This window comes from Ovis aries, chromosome 11 (assembly GCF_016772045.2).
Source record: "Ovis aries strain OAR_USU_Benz2616 breed Rambouillet chromosome 11, ARS-UI_Ramb_v3.0, whole genome shotgun sequence".
NCBI classification, from domain to species: Eukaryota; Metazoa; Chordata; class Mammalia; order Artiodactyla; family Bovidae; genus Ovis; species Ovis aries.
The window spans coordinates 45,117,024-45,133,528 of record NC_056064.1 but is presented as its reverse complement, the minus strand read 5'-3'; the positions used below and the strand labels follow the sequence as shown (position 1 = coordinate 45,133,528).

Here is a 16,505-nt window from a genome sequence, read left to right as displayed (position 1 = left end):
GGTCATGTAAGAACACCCCAGATGACGAAGCAACACCGATGGCAAAGCATGGACACCTCGAAATCTCTCGCACGTTGATCCTTTCCTTTTCGTTTTGCAGAGAAAAAGCTGAGGTTCAGACAGGTTCAGGTCACCCGGATATTAAAGGCAGAATCATCCGGAGTCGAGGACTGTATCACCCAAAGTTCACACTCTTACCTGTGCAGCTGAAAGTAGGTCATAGGGCGAAAATGTTTGGGTGGGAGGTGAGTTAGGGTGGAGAATCAGAAAGAGGCTAAATCATTCTGGGTTTTACAAGCCATACTAAAGAGGGCAGAAACACCACCTGAGACTAATCCAACATTGAAAATCAACTATATTTCAATAAACATTTTTTAATTAAAAAAGTTTAAAGAGGTAAAAAAAAATTAAATATAATAAAAACAGAGTAGAACATCAGTCAGAGCTGCTGGCTGAATGCTCTTCTGTTGGGCCATTTAAAATGACAAAACCGCACTAACATATATAAACAGTTAGCCAATGGGAACTGGCTATAGGACTCAGGGAACTCAAACTGAGGCTCTGTAATAACCTAGAGGTGTGGGAAGGGGTGAGAGGTGGGAGATTCAAGAGGGAGGGCATAGAGGGAGGACATATGAATTAACCTTGGTTAATTTATGCTGATGTATGACAAAAACAAACCAATATTGTAAACCAATCATCAATCAATTAAAAATAAATATTTTTTTAAAAAAAAGAAAAAAAATGACAAAACCAATCAAATATGAAGGAAAAGCCTTTGAAGCCAAGAGAGGCTGAGACAAGGTCTCAGTGAAACAAAAGGGACTTGAAGGTAAGAGGGGACCGCACATGGTGAGCCAGCTAGAAGTGCTTCCAATGTATTGGACTGGCCAAAACGTTTGTTTGGGTTTTTCTGTAAGATGTTATGGAAAAACCTGAACAAACTTTTTGGCCAACCCAGTAGAAGGATGTCAACCCACCAAGCCAGGAACATAAGATAATGCAAAGATGGACAAAGCAAGGCTTTTCCAGATTCTGTGCTAGTCACACCCTGAGGGACTCCACTTCCTGTCCAAGCCCCCAGGCCTGGTTGGTTCACTTACAGGGTCTGGGATGACAGTATTAAATGAAGTCTCATCTACCAGGTGCCCAGTATTTAAAGGATTCATGTCAGGTTAACAAACTGTTAAATAAAATATATATTTTCTGTATACGAATTAGGTTAACTATAAGGTTCTACTGTATAGCACAGGGAATTATACTCAATACCTTGTGATAACCTATAATAGAAAATAATCTGAAAAGAATATATATGTATGTATGACTGAATCACTTTGCTATATACTTGAAACCAATACAACATTGTAAATTAATTATAATTCAATAAAAATATATATTCTATCCACTCAGTGTGCTGTACACTTATAATTCATGTACTTTTCGGTAGATATACTTCAATAATAAGCTTTAAAAATTCTATCATCTTGGTAAAATTGGAGAAGGCAATGGCAACCCACTCCAGTACTCTTGCCTGGAAAATCCCATGGACGGAGGAGCCTGGTGAGCTGCAGTCCATGGGGTCGCTGATTGTCGGACACAACTGAGCAACTTCACTTTCACTTTCATGCATTGGAGAGGGAAATGGCAACCCACTCCAGTGTTCTTGCCTGGAGAATCCCAGGGGCGGGGGAGCCTGGTGGGCTGCCACCGATGGGGTCGCACAGAGTCGGACACGACTGAAGTGACTTAAGCAGCATCTTGATAAAATACCTTATTCGCCACTTGGAAGGCTAGGTTCTCCATGGCATTCTGAGCTAGAAAGTGACATGGAAGCTCAAACCCGGGGCTCTGTGACAATCTAGAGGATGGGATGGGGTGGGAGGGGAGAGGGAGGTCCAGGAGGGAAGGGATGTGTGTATACCTATGGCTGATTCATGTTGACGCATGGCAGAAACCAACACAGTACTATAAGCAATTATCCTCCCAAAAAAGTAATTTTTTTTTTAAAGGAAACAGAAAAAAAAGAGAAAGTGACATGGAGAGAGCCAGTCCCCAGCCCGCAGCCGGCAACTTGCTCATTCCTGCTCCACCCACACTGGACACCCTGACCTGGAACCTCCAAGCTGCATCCACAGGCCCTGCAAATGGCCTCCCACTGACTGCCTCTCGTCCCTAAGGGCACACCCACCCATCAGCATGGCTGCCCTGATGGGACAAACCCCAGGCTGAGGCCTGCCCAGCCCAGAAGTAGATTGATAGACAATGAAACTAGGCACTTCCAGGTGCCTTGGGTATATTTCTGAGTACCAAGAGCATGGCTAAGAGTGAGGTGTTGTGGGTATGACCCCTTGAACCCCAGATACCTGGCCCTGCAGGGAGGGGTGTAGCCTTAAGAGATGAGAGTGAAGTCCCCTAATATGAAGGGCCTGGCAGGATCCCTTTGCCCTGGTCTAATACAGTGCTGTGGGTCACAGAACTTGCAAGAAGATGTAGAGAAGCAGGAGAGAGATCAGGAGAACAAGATAGTTAAAGGCATCCAGGAGACTGGGTCATCTGGGAGGGAAGACTCACTGAGCAATGCACCCTCGTGCTTGAGTCAAGCTGAAGTTACCTTGATGCTTATGATTCTAGAAAACTAAAGGAGAGAACCTAGTCATGAACTAAGTCAGGAAAGACTGCAGTCAGACCTGAGGAGGCAGCTCCTGGCTGTCAAGATGTGGTGTTACCGCCTGTAAAGCCTGGATTCAGCCAGTCTATGTCATGGTTGGAGTTCTGGGCTTGGCCAGCTGTGTAGCCTTGGGTAACGGAGTGGCTTCCTCGGGGCCTCAGTTTCCTCATCTGTAGAATGGAGATAATAAGAGTATCTGCCTCCTGAGGCTGTTATAAGGATGCAGTCATGTGCGTGGCATGTTTCCTTAGCTGGCTGGTAAATCTTGCCTCCCCCATTGGCTTCCCAGCTCCTTGCATGGGCTCTGTGAGTCTCAGTTTTCTCACAGATAAAATGGGGCTGAAGGGACCACTCTGGTGGTCCAGTGGCTAAGACTCCACACTCCCAAAGCAGGGGGCCTGGGTTTGATCCCTGGTCAGGGAACTAAATCCCACATGCTGCAACTAAGAATTCATTTGCCACAACTAACAGTTCATATGTTGCAACTAAGGATTCCACATGCTGCGACGAAGATCAGAGAGCCAACATGCAACTAAGACCCAGTGCAGCCAAATAAATAACAAAATATTTTTAAAAAATTTTCAAGTGGAGGTGAAGATGCTAATCTCATGGGGCTCTTTTAGCTTCAAGGACAGTGTCAAGGTCTTAGACTCCATCCTTACTGATAGCTGAGGAAGGCTCCAGAATTTCTCCTGCAGAAGCTTCAGTTAAGATGAAGGACCACCATGCCTGTGGTTACACATTCTCCTTCCTGAAGTCCAGGGGCTGAGGAGGGTGGTCTCTAGAGATGCAGAAGCAGGGAGGAGGTGAGAGGCCGAGAGAACACCTTGCTGGTGGGTGGGTAAGGCCAGCTTGGCATCCCTCACCAGCCATTCTCTGTCCCTCGTTGAGGTTCCATCCTTCAGATGAGGGCTTAGCATCTCCCAGGTCAAGCCAGTACCCCTCTAGGGCTTTGCTATTGGGAAGGGCCTGGCTGGCAGCAAGAGATCTGGTGTTTGTCAAGCGTGATGTTCATTCGGCCAGCCTCCCTCTTCCTTCCCACCTGTGCCCACAGTGACAGCAGTTCTCGCGATGGCTGGGGTTGGGGCTTGGAGTCAGGCCAGCTGAAGAGGCAGGGAGGATGCTACCAGGGCACCCCGCCGCCTGCAGAATGGCCGCAGTAGCACTGGCTGGCTTGAGTGGAAGGGAAGCTGGGAGAAACCAGGTGTGAAAGGAGCCAGGGAAAGAGGAAAGCACGATCGTTGGCCAGAAACAAGAGCTTCTGAAGAGAACAAGTATGTACCAACTTCAAGTTTAGAATGAAGCAGATCTTGCAGAAATGAATAGATGGTGACTTCCCCAAAGACAAGGCTTTTGTAGACTTGGGGGGGAAATTCTGATGATAAAGAAACAGAAACTAATCAGAATTCTTGCAATCCAAAACTATTAATATCTGGTCAGGGCCAACTCCATGATATAGAAAGATTTTTTAAATTTATGTTTGCCTTACCTCTTTCCAGAAGGGTTTGTGCTTTTTTGTTTTTTGGCACGGAGAATCTTAGTTCCCTTCAACCAAGCATTGAACCCGTGCCTACTGTAGGGGAAACATGGAGTCCTAACCACTCGACTGCCAGGGAAGTCCCTCCAGAAGGATTTGAATTGCCTGACAGCAAATATTCATTCTAACAACAACAAATATTTATTGAGCATCTACTATGAACTTGACCAGCATAGAGAAGGCTGTGATGCGGGAGACAGAGCCTGTCCTCAAGGAGCTTGTAACACAGAACACATGGATTGAGTAACAAAATGAAAAGAGAAAATCAGGATCAAGGTGAAGAAGATGACAAATAGAGGTCACTGCAGGTGCAAGGATTGAGTTCATGTTTGAGTTTTCTGACAGTCAGGACTTAAAGGGAAACATACTTTAACAACAAGGAGAAATCACACTAGTTCCTCAGGGAAAAATCTAGGTGAATATTGAACTGTAAAAGTCAAGTAAAAAAATCATCTGTATCAGAAACATGAACATAAGAATTGGTTTGGGAAAGAAAGAAGATTCTGATTGTTTTCTAGTATGTGTGATGGGATTGGATGCAAAGGAGCATAAGGGATTAAGAAGAATGAGAACTTCTACAGCTGAAAGTAATGTGAGAGGTGAGAGGCCATGACTCTACCTCCTTCCAGTTTAATAGGTGAGAAAGCAGAAGCCCAGGAAGCAGTGACTTGCCCAAGACCACCTCCCTCCACCCGTACCGAAATGGCCACAGGGCCACTTCTGCCAGCTTTGTACATGTAGAAAGCTTGCCAGTGACTTGCACAAGTGCCCGAATAAGAAACCTCCCAGGGACTTCCCTGGTGATCCAGCAGTTAAGAATCCGCCTGCTAATGCAGGGGACATGGGTTCCATAAGAGAAGCCACCTCAATAAGAAGCCCGCGCACCACAATTAGAGAGTAGCCCCCACTCACTACAACTAGAGAAAGCCCAGACTCAACAACGAAGACCCAGTGCAGCCAAAAATAAATAAAATAGAAAACTCCCAGAGGTTCAGAAATAGTATTAACAAACCCAAGGCAGCAGCTTTCAAGCTGAAGGTCAAATGTAATCTTGACTCAAAGTCATCCTTTGAGGACCAAGCTAGAATACGAAAAAGTAAATCCTTGCTCCAGGTAGCAATCGCAGAACTCTACTTCTGCATCTGAATGGCAGTGGGAGGGAAAAGCTCTGGCCCCAGCAGAGCTGAGTTCAGAGCCCAGGCTTTAAGACCTGAGTCCTCATCTATAAAATGGACGGAGTTTCGTTCTAACTCATGATGTGTATACAGACACCAGCACATATACAGCATTGCCAAACATACTGACGTGCTCCTTGATGGGCAAACAGGTCACGCCAAGTGAGGTTTTTAAACTAAGACTCAGACACGTAAGCATCATGTGACCTGTTGAGAAATAAAACAGTAATAGGAATTATTTGCAAATGGAGTCAGGATGGAAAAAATTCTCTGGGGAACTGAGACCATGGAGATGAGGCTCACTTCAGCCCCTGGGACAGCAGCCCACTCTGATGGGGGGCTGCATCCTCTTGGTCGTGCTTTGAACCTTGGAGCTGTTAACCACTTGGGGCCTAAGCTGAGCGACGGGACCCAGGTTCTGCTACCTTTCAAAGTCAGCAGAACAATGTGCCCAGAGCCATGGTCCACACCCAGGGATGAGGTTTTAATTTATTCTGCTCCTTAGGTCTGCTCATGACACTGTCATGATTCACGTGTACAACTGGCACTCTTAGGAACCTCTGTTGCCCACGTGCATTTACTGAGTGTATTACACATAGCATGGAGTTATGTTTTTGTTTACTGACCCCCATTATATGCTCGGCACTGGGGGAGGCAAGCACAAGGTGACGAGAACTCATGTGTAAGACTTCTCTGGTGGTCTAGTGGCTAAGACCATGCGCTCCCAATGCAGGGGGCCTGGGTTCGATCCCTGGTCAGGGAACTAGATCCTAAGAGTTCACATGCTGCAACTAACGATCCCGCATGCTACAAGTAAGACCTAGCACATCCCAATAAGTAAATAAATAATAACACATGTGTAGTCTACAATAACACACGTGTAGTGTAGAAGATGCCCATGAGAAAGGGCGCTGGGAATAATAGGGCATAGCTGTCCTGGGGAGTCGATGAGAAGAGAAGGGAGGGATGACATATTCTCTTCTTGTTGGACAGTAGATCTGGAATCTCAGACTCAGAGAGGATTTTGATCTGGGTCTCAAAGGCGCTAGTGGTAAAGAACCCGCCTGCCAATGTAGGAGACGCAGGTTCGATCCCTGGGCTGGGAATATCCCCTGGCGAAGGAAACGGCAACCCACTCCCATATTCTTGCCTGGAGAATTTAATGGACAGTGGAGCCTGACGCGCTCTAGTCCATGGGGGTTGCAGAGTCAGACATGACTAAACTGACTTAGCAAGCACGCACTCAAAGGCAAAATGGAATTTGAGCAGCTGAGTGTGGGGAGAGGAGATAGCAAAGTGTTTCCATGAACACGCACAGAGGGACTCCTGGGGGCTTATGAAAGGTACACCTGACGTGGTGATGCCTTTGTGCCCACAAAAGTGCAGAGACATGGGAGGTTTTAGAGCAGGGGAGGGACAGCCTCAGAGAGCCAGGTTAGGGGCACTTCCCTCGTGGTCCGGGATAAGAATGCATCTTGCTATGCAGAGGACACAGGTTTGATCCCTGGTCGGGGAACTAGGATTTCATGTGTTGCGTGGTGCAGCCAAAGAAATAAAGAAAGAAAGCCAGCCAGGTTAGGAAGATACGTGGTGAGGAGCTGGACAGGATGTGAGATGCTGGCTCGCCCCCGCCGCCATAGTCCCTATTTGCATTCCTAATGGGCCCTGCTCGGAGATTGGCTTTCCTCGCTGGCCCAGCTGGCTCTGGCAGATAAGTGGGACTCTGTGCCCAGGGGCAGGGCGCTTGGTCCTGTTGCTCCCATCCCCCTCACATACATACATACACAGACACACACACACCACACACACCATACACACCACACACACACACACACACACACACACACACACACACACACACACACACAGGTCCTTCCTGTTTTTCCAGCCTAGCTGGAGTGAATTGTCTCCCATGTGCTAGTCTCCATCCAGGTGAGGAGGATTTCCTGATGACCACAGGCCTCAGAAGAGCCCTCTGGCTCTTGGTCCTTTTCCCTTCTCCTCTCCTCGCCTCTCTTCCCACCTTCCACCACCATGTCCCTTCTGAGGAATCCCATGCCTGGCTGACCTCAGGTCAGGTCTGCAATCTCTGCACTGGTTTGGGAGAACCTGGGCATTCTCTGTGGCCACTTGACCTCCAACCTCTGCTCCCTCCCCTCGGTGCTTCCCACTGAACCTTAAGACCCCCCCTGTCTGGGTTCCATTCCTTCCTCCTCTGCTGGAAATACCAAATCTCTAAGCTCAAAGACTCAGAGACTCTTGGCGGGTCCAACATCAGCACTCTTTGACCAGGGACTGTATCTTACTCCTCTTCTCTTGTAGGACTAGCGATGATAGGTTTTCTGCTTCTCAAGGACTTTTGTAAAAATCCTTCCTTCTGAAGCTCTTAACAGCCCTGCAGGTGGGCAGGGCAAAGGGCTTCCTTATCATCGCCCATTTTGCAGATGAGAAAACCGAGGCCTGGGGGAGGTTAGAGACTCATGTGTGATCTCACAGCTGTTTGAGTGTAAAGTTTTGTGCTCAACACTCCCCACCCTGCCCTGAGGTCACCTCTCAATGACACCATCCGCTCAGCCAGATACAGATAGTCCAAATAGCTAGCAGTCCAAGGCCAGCAGCATGTCCAGCTGGGGCCCAGAACAGCAGAGGGATTTGCATAATGTCACACCACAACCAGTGGCAGAACCAGCTCTCAGGTCCCCTAACTCCCTGCCCAGAAACCTCCCACCACCCCACACTGCCCCATCTTGTCTCCCAACATACTTCCCCTAGATGTATGGGTGTGCCTGACATTGCTGGAATTTACTCCACACACATAATGAGGCCATTTTGAGAAGGGCCGCCTCAGGGGGAACCAGAGAGCTGTCTAGTGTCCCCATCCTGACCCCTGCCAACTCCTCCCGGCTGTGCAAGGCAAGTTGCAAACAGATAAACAGAGTCCATCAGCCCGCGCTCCCCTACCCCCTGCCCCCGACACACCTTGCTAGCCTCAAGAACGAGAGGGAGAGGCAGAGTTTGGGGTTTCAAAGCTGTGAAGAAGGCTGCATGGGAATTAAGTAGTGGAGAGGTGTCGCAGACTGGTTGCCGCACGGGTCAGTGTTCATAGAAAGAGTCCAGACGTCACCACAGGCAGTAACCGACCAAATGAGAGGCTGCTTGTCTACAGCACTGAAGTGATTTTAACTTTAGCAGCTGAATTATTTGAGCAAACTCCGGGAGATAGTGAAGGACAGGGAAGCCTGGTGTGCTGTGGCCCATGGGGTCGCAAAGAGTCGGACATGACTGAGCAACTGTACAAGTTGAATTGTAGTGACTCCCTAAGATATCAGTTTAATGTGAGGATAGGGAAGTTTCTCTCCCTCCAACACAAGGCTGACCTGGCCTGGAGAACCTTCTGGATCTAAGGCAACCGCTGTGCCACGTACCACAGGTTGCCTGATAGCAAAGAAGTGGGTCTCGACCTCTGAGTACAGAGCCAGGTCCCCAGCTTCCCAGCCCACGACCCACTGAGAGTCAAGCAACAGAAAAGGAGTTAAGGTGAAGGAAGAACCCAGAAGCGGCCGTAGGATAGACCCCTGGAGGGAAAGCATAGGGTTGCGGCCTCAGGAAGATTCTAGAAGCCCTCTGCTTAGGTGGGTTAGCTATATTCAGCTGCCCAGGAGCTGAGAGGAGACCAAGTGATCTTCCCGAGGCAGTCCCGCTTCCCAGCCCCCTCTGCATCCCAGACCCCCCTGCAGGAGTCCCGGGAGATGGGACTCTTCCCTTTTCCTCCACCCCTCCTCTCTCAGGAACTCTTCCTGCTCCCTGTCCTAGTCTCCCACTGAGAACAGGGAATTCCCTCTCCAGCAACAGGAGCCACAGGGACAAGACCTGGAGGGGGAGGGGGTAGGAGGCGCTCCCCTGCTGCTGCCCCCCTCGTACCTCCACCCCCCAAAGAATGTAATTAAGCAGCAGGCCTCTGCCAGGAGCCAAGCTTTCTGCCTTCCGTCTATAAATCACCTTCTGAATCATCTCTCAGCTCCTGGAGGAGTAACTGCTCCTCAGGCTGCTCCAGGCAGCCCCAGTGCCACTCCCCCCCCACCCACCCTCGCCAGCCCGGGAACCTGCCTCCCCCACCCCTCCCTGGTCCAGCCCAAGGTGGCTCCAGGTCGCAGCTGGAAGTGGCAGTGGCTCAGGAGTCCAGCGAACTGTGGGACGGGAGGAGGAGGGTTAGGGGAAAACACACTGCCCTCTCTGCCCCCTCTTCCCTGGGCAGGCAAACAGCAGAGCCTAGGTTAGCCTAGCCTAGCTTCCTCAGGTTAAGTATAGAGCCTCAGGCTCCTGGTCTCCAGCACCAAGTTAAAGGGACAAGTTGGCTCTGAGGATAAAGAGAAAACAGGCTCAGATGGTAAAGAATCTGCCGGCAATGGAGGAGACCCGGGTTTGATCCCTGGGTTGGGAAGATCTCCTGGAAAAGGGAATGGCAACCCACTCCAGTATTCTTGCCTGAAGAATTCCAGGGACAGAGGAGCCTGGTGGGCTGCAGTCCATGGGGTGGCAAACAGTTGGACACGAATGAGTGAGTAACACACAAATACACACACAGGTAGGGTCAACCTGGGAAAACTTCTTGGGAGAGGCAAGTTTCGATCTAGGACTTAAAGGGATCAAAAGAGCTTGCAGACGAGGGTAAAACTAACATGCAGTTAGCCACTTCCAGTATGCTAGGCATTATAAAGAGAGCTCTACCTGCATTCACTTATTCAATCTTCACAACAGCCCTATGAGGTAGGAACAGTCACTGTTCTCATTTTACAGATGGGGAAACTGAGGCTCGGAGAGGTGAACTTGCTGTAGGTCATCCACTACTACAGGAATGTGAATGCAGGCAGTCAGGCTCCAAGAGGAATGTGAGTGTCCAGGGAAAATGAGGTTTGGAGGTGTAAGCAGGTGGACTTGGCAGCTTTGGGAGTTAGGTCAGATGGGGCTGCAGAACGAAAGGGCTGGGCTGCCTACGGGAGGCTCTGTCTGCACGGGTGGCCCGGAGGGGTGGGGGAGGCAGGCTCCCAGGGGAGTGCACTGGGGCCACCTGGAGCTCCCTGCTTCACAGCCGTGAATCAGGTTCCTGTCATAGCCCTGCAGGCTCCAAGAGGCAGAAGAGATCCCTCAGGCTGCTTAAGAAAAATGAAGCCTAGAGGGAGACACAGAGAAGGAAAGGGACTCATCCGAGGTCACACAGCCTGTCAGCGGTAAACTCCGCCCTCAGACTTAGTCTGTGCACTCAAGCTCTGCTCAATTCCAGACGCACAGTAATGTGAATAGGGAGGTGTAGCATCAGGGTGGTACTAACCTTTCAGGAAGGAATTGGGCTCACCAGCTTCCCTAATTAGGAATAGGGAGTAGAGAATGTCCTTTCCCTCCCTGGTGGCTTTACCAGGATTCTGTGGCTCATGGCAGGATGAGTGGAAAAGGCCAGAAGGCCAGATGCCCCTCAACCTCTGGGCTGACCACATTCTGAGACCAGACAAGTCTTCCTTTTCCCTCACGCTCCCTGGAAGTGTCTGTTAGCTATATCCTCCTCTGAGAAGAGCTGCCTTTCCTGCCCCAACCCCAGGCTCCTTGTCTCCTGCCCAGACTCAGGAGAGATCTATTCAGAGTCTAGAGAGAACCTCCAGGTCAGAGCTCCCTTCCCCTACCTCGCATCCATAACACCTCTGCCTGAGCGCCACCCATGTTTATTAGCATTAAGTTCTGTAGTGGGCAGGATGGGAGATGCTTGCTTGGCCAAGCCTGTTCTTTGGGGATTTTCACCTAGAGCCCTCGCTGTCCACCTCAGTTTCTGAACCAGCGATTGAGCAAGCACCCCAAAGCCAGACAGTGTGAGTGGTGGCAGATTCTAGCTGGGTTCGCCACTGGGAAAGCTGCAGGGAGGGAGGGAGCATGCCCGCTAGAGAACTTGGCACCTCAGTCCAGCTCCTGCCTCTTTTGACCTCCATCCAAAGTTCTTCCCACCAGGCAAGTGTTCCAGATCCTTCCCAAATGAGAGGCCCTCAGATACCTGGGGTGAGGGTGATGCTCAGGGCCCAGATGCACCCATCACTCACCTCTTGGCCCCACAGATATTGACAAAATACTCTGAAATTCTGGGAGAACTTTCCCTGACTGCTACCCCTCCCCCATACCTACCCCCATATATTAAAAAAGGTTCTTCGGAGAACATAACTCAGCTCCATTCTCCTGTTTGTGCAGTGCAGTGCTCAGTCGTGGCCGACCCTCTGCAACCCCATGGACTGAAGCCCACCAGTCTCCTCTGTCCGTGGAATTTTCCAGGCGAGAATCCTGTGGTGGGTTGCCATTTCCTACTCCAGCATTATAATAATATTTGACCTGGGTTTTGCAATTGTTGCCGCTTCAATGGTTGTTGGCCTTTTTTCTTTATTTTTTTCGAGCAAAATGTGGGCCATCAGAAGACAAACAGATCAACAACCACTTTTGCTCCCTTCCGACAGCAAGCCCCGCCCACAGTGGGGGTGGGGTGGGCAGGAGGGTGGTGAACTCACTTCCAAGAGACCCGGATTAATTTCCCACCACCTCCCCCAAGGGTAAGGCCTGCCCTGGAAGGGAGACCACCCGGTTACAGCCTGGCCATCCGATCTGGTATCTGCCCATCTGTCTGTCTGTGCGTCTGTCTGTGGGATCAACAGCCTCCAGCCAGCTCAGCTCCTCGCCAGCCCCAGCCCCAGCCAGCTGTAATTCCTGCCTGTTACAAGTGTTAACACCTGGCCCGGGGCCTTCCTCCCCCGCAGTCTCCAGGTGCCTCTCTGAGCCCCGCCCACTGACCCCCACAGGGTTTGACTGAACATGTTCACAAGCCTCTGAAAGGCGGGTGGAGGTGGGAGTGGGTGGGGGAGGTAGCAGGACATCTGACAGATGGGGAAACTGAGGTAGGGCTTAGGGCAAGTGCTCGAAAGAGGAAATGGCTCCCAGGATGGTGGAGAGAGCTCAGCTGTTCTTATTTTCCAGATCTCTGCCCTCGACTTCTGCTGAACATTTTCACCCAAGCTGGGAAGCAGAGGTAGGCTAGTGATTCCTGCGTGAGGAAACAGAGGCCCAGAGGGTTGTGTCCCACAGAGGTGGTTCCCGACCCCCAGCATAGGCCCCTTCCATCAGGGCCTCAGCCTCTGGAATGCAGCAGGCACAAGGCTGGGCTCTAATAAGACTGTTCATTTTTTCCCCCAAGAAGGAGAAGAAAGACAAGTTCCTCCACCAGGCGCTAACTGGGACTGACAAGAAGAATTACAGAAATCAGTGCCGCCGCCACTGCTTCCTGTCCCAACTCTTCCACTACCTGGCTGCAAGGCCCTGGAACATCTCTTCCTTTCATGAGCCTCTATCTGATGCCCCTCCTTGTTGCCCGGCCTTCTGGTCTACCTTCTGGAGGCTTGGGCCTGAACAGTGAGGAACACTGCGGGTGGGGTGCTATCCTTGATGGGTGGCACAGACAGAAATCCCAGCTGAAGTTTCCCTTTAAAGTCCCTCCTAGGGAATGTGTGAGCTGGGTGGGCTGAAGAGGGCAGGCTGTGATGGGCTAGAGAACTGGAATCTGGCTGCCCTGGGGGCAGAGTAGAAACAGGAATCTGAGGCCTGTCTACTCTACTGTCCCTGTCCCAGCCTCGGCCCCCTGCTCCGGCCCTGAGAACATGACACGCTCTGCCCTAGCTCCAAGACCAAAGACAAACGGCGTAAGAAGGGAGGGCTGGTGACACAGTCCTCGGGCAGACAGGATGAGCTTGTGCCAAGCAAGGCTCTGCACCTCCCTTTGCCCATGCTGCCCAGCCCCAGATCCCAAGTCCCTGAGCCCCTTTCAGCCTCCTCACTAAACCCTTGTCTCCTGCAGGACTATCCCTGCAGGACCATGGATGCCCACCAAGCCCCCAAGCTTAGAATGTCATTCACACTTACAGGTCATATGACTGCAAACATATCCACAGGTCATACCCCTGCAAACCTACCCATAACCACGGGCCCAACCATAGTCACTGCCACCTGAGGACAGCGTCACGGGCAGACCTGGACACAGCCCTCACACTCATACTCACAATCAGGTCATGGCCACGAGCACTGATATCCATGCACAAAGACATCTGTGGAGCTTTCCCCTTACACGGTCATGAAGGCATGTGCACACATGCACACACACATGCATGCACACACACACACAACACTCACATGCCCAGTCATGAATACAGTCATGCAGTGTCATCAGCAGACACCGGTGCTGACCTCTACACGGGCACAGATACTTCAAGACTTTCTCTTTCACACACACACTTCACAGAATCAGCCGCTTGCCAACACTTGCATGCAAAGACATAGTACACCCTGGGCTATGGATTCCCCCAGGCACATTTCACACAAGTTCACATCCACAGTCTCCCATTTGCAGGCACGGATGTTCCTTCAAACGGAGGGACGCTAGTGTACAGATGACACTCCTTAGGGTCATAGACCTAAACACACATACTCACACACACACACCTCTCTGCCCAGACAAAGCAACACCTCTGTCCCCATCCCCAACCCCAAATAAGCCATGTGTCCAGCAATTATGTTAGGGCCAATGTCCTGGCTTTCCAGGTTTTTCCAGCATCTTCCTATTGGGTGGTCCCCATCTGAACGATCCCCAATACACCACTACACAGCAGACCCCCACCACTCCCTACCAGCACTGCCCCCCAAAAGTGCTCTTGTCCAGCTCATAGGAGAGGGGAACCTGGTCTTTCCCCCTTGGTTTCTGCAGCCTATCAGTCTCCAAGCCTTCTCTTTCCACCTTCCCCACCAACCCCAAGGTCCCTGGGAAAGCAGAGAACAGCATCCCCTTGGCCAGAGGATCGGAAAAGGGTCGGGAAGGGCCAGTAAGGCAGGACTGGTTTCTGCAGCAGCCTTCCCCTCAACCAGCAAAGCCCCCAACCTGGAATTCCTGGCTGCCCCCACCACCCTGGGGACTTCTTTATGTTCAGGAGGCCTCGGGCCAGCCCACCAAGATGGGAAGGACTGGCTGGGCAGAAGAAAGATTTCCCCTTGGGTGTCTGTCCTGGGAGCTACTCTCAGCAGCCCCCTTGGCCATGCCCTGCTCCTACTCCCATCCTGCCGTCCTGAACACCCAGACACAAATGCTGCCACCCCAAACAGCTGGAGACAGGTTCAGGGTGTGACCCCCAAATCTCCTGGCTCTGCTCCTCTTATCCCAGGCTAGGCAGGGAGTGGTTAAGAAGGGAAACGGGGACATGCTGGTAGCACGCCTCTCTGACTTTCATCCTGGGGCCACAGACCCTCTGCTCACTCACAGATCCCAAATTCTTCCTCCTCACCTTCCACCCCACCCCCCCCCCCCACCCCCGGCCGAGGCTCTCCTACATCCAGGAGGGGAAGATTCTTTAATTAAAGTTTTCCGGAATGCAGGGGGCTGGAGACAGGAGAGGCGGGGTGTAATTTAGAGAGCTGGTTTCAGTGTGTCTTTCCCCTCTGGCCTCTGGGACCTGCTGGTAGCGATGAGGCCGCTTGGAAAACAAGGGGACTCTCTGGAACTGGGGCTCCCAAAGGGCTGTTTATTCCATGGCCAGTTCCCCCATACAGGCACAACCCCCACCCCCAAACACCGCGCCTGGTTTCCCAGCCTTATTTACTAAAAATGTCTTTTGTATCCGCATTTCTCAGGGACTGAATCCTCCTCTCCCTCTCTCCCTTTCTCTTCGGTCCTTGGTTTTTCCAAAAGGAACGAATTTGACATGGAGAATTGGGCTTTTGGTCAAAGAACAAACCCACCCCCCTCCCAAACAACTACATTTTCAAGGAGCCCCGCTTTTGCCAGGATGGACAAGCAAGAAATGAATTAAATCCGAATTCAATGGCATCTCGGATCAGCACATACCATATTCACTTCTGAGGCTCAAGATTAATCTAGAGCAGAGTGGGGAGAATCTGATGAAATCCACCCCCCACCATTACCCTGCCCCGGGGATCCCTGAAGCCATTGGGGTCTAAAATATGAAGGCACAGGGGGGGTTATTGTGGGGAAATCTCTTGATGGAGGCGCCGGAGGAGATGGGGGTGGCAACGAAGGAACAGGATGATTTTGCCCATGAAGACCCCAAAATGGAGAAGAGGAGTGGCTGCGCCCCAGGGACCTCGCTGGATTTCCAGAAACCCAACTGCAAGCAAATGGAGGGTCTTCAGGGGGCCCCCAGATTGGGACGGGTTGAGGGTTAGGATCTAAGAATAAGAGACCTTCTGAGATGGGGAAAGTCCTCAAGCCTCTGCAGCGACTAGCAAGGAAAATGGTGCTTATCAGAGAAGCCAGGAGTTGGATTCTAAAGGCGACACCAGCAGAAAATCCGGGGGTGGGAGGGGGGGCGGTGGGCGAGTGTGGAGCTGGAGGGAGGTAAGAAGAAAGGAGCCCCAGCCCTGCCGCAGCCCACCCCCGGCTGGCGCCCCCCCACCTCCCTGGGGCTCCGTGGAGAAATCGGGCCCCGGGCAGATAAGAGGCGAGTCTTACCACCAAATTGGGTAGCCGGCGAGGACCCTGGTGCCACCGAGCAGGAGGCCGAGGAGCAGCCGGAGCAGGTGGGGCTCCATTAGAAGCGGCGCCGAGGAGGAAGTTTGCCCGCGACCATGAAGAGGGGGAGAGACGCCCCCAATAGTTGGAACAAAGTCCACTTGAGATTGGAAATGACTTTCGGGCTTGTCAGAAGCGCACCTCCACCCGCAGCTGCCCCCTTCCCGAGCCCAGCGCGGAGCAGCCGGGTTTGAGGATGTCAGCGAGCAGCCAATCAGAGCCCGCGGCCTAAGGTAAGAGATGAGTCTGTAGTTCAGCCTGTCAATCACGCGCCCCTCCCGCTCGGCCCACGAGTCTGGCTCGGGGAAGGGCATCGCCCAGCAAACTTGGGCAAAGCCCGCGCCCCGGACCTAGTGGGAACTTGAGGGGGGACACGGCACCTCGGACCCTCCGCCGGCCAGAACCGCCGCGGCCCCCCGCCAGCCAGGTTTAGGGAGCCGGGGCTGTGTCTGGGTGTTGACGTGGAGCCGAGTTGGCGTGGGTATTGACGGGTGGCTCCTTTTCTCTCCGGAGACCGTGACCTCTTGGGAC

The 16,505-nt window shown here is 51.7% G+C and overlaps 1 protein-coding gene across 1 annotated transcript in view; it reads right to left on the bottom strand.

Moving 5' to 3' along the window:
* WNT3 (Wnt family member 3) overlaps positions 1–16,194 on the bottom strand; it is a 53,654-nt gene extending 37,460 nt beyond the window's left edge. Inside the window, exon 1 of the mRNA XM_042256124.2 lies at positions 15,915–16,194. Within this exon, the coding sequence (XP_042112058.1) occupies positions 15,915–15,994 (80 nt within the window). The 5' untranslated portion in view covers positions 15,995–16,194. The remainder of the gene's footprint in view (positions 1–15,914) is intronic.
* Positions 16,195–16,505: the final 311 nt, after the last annotated feature.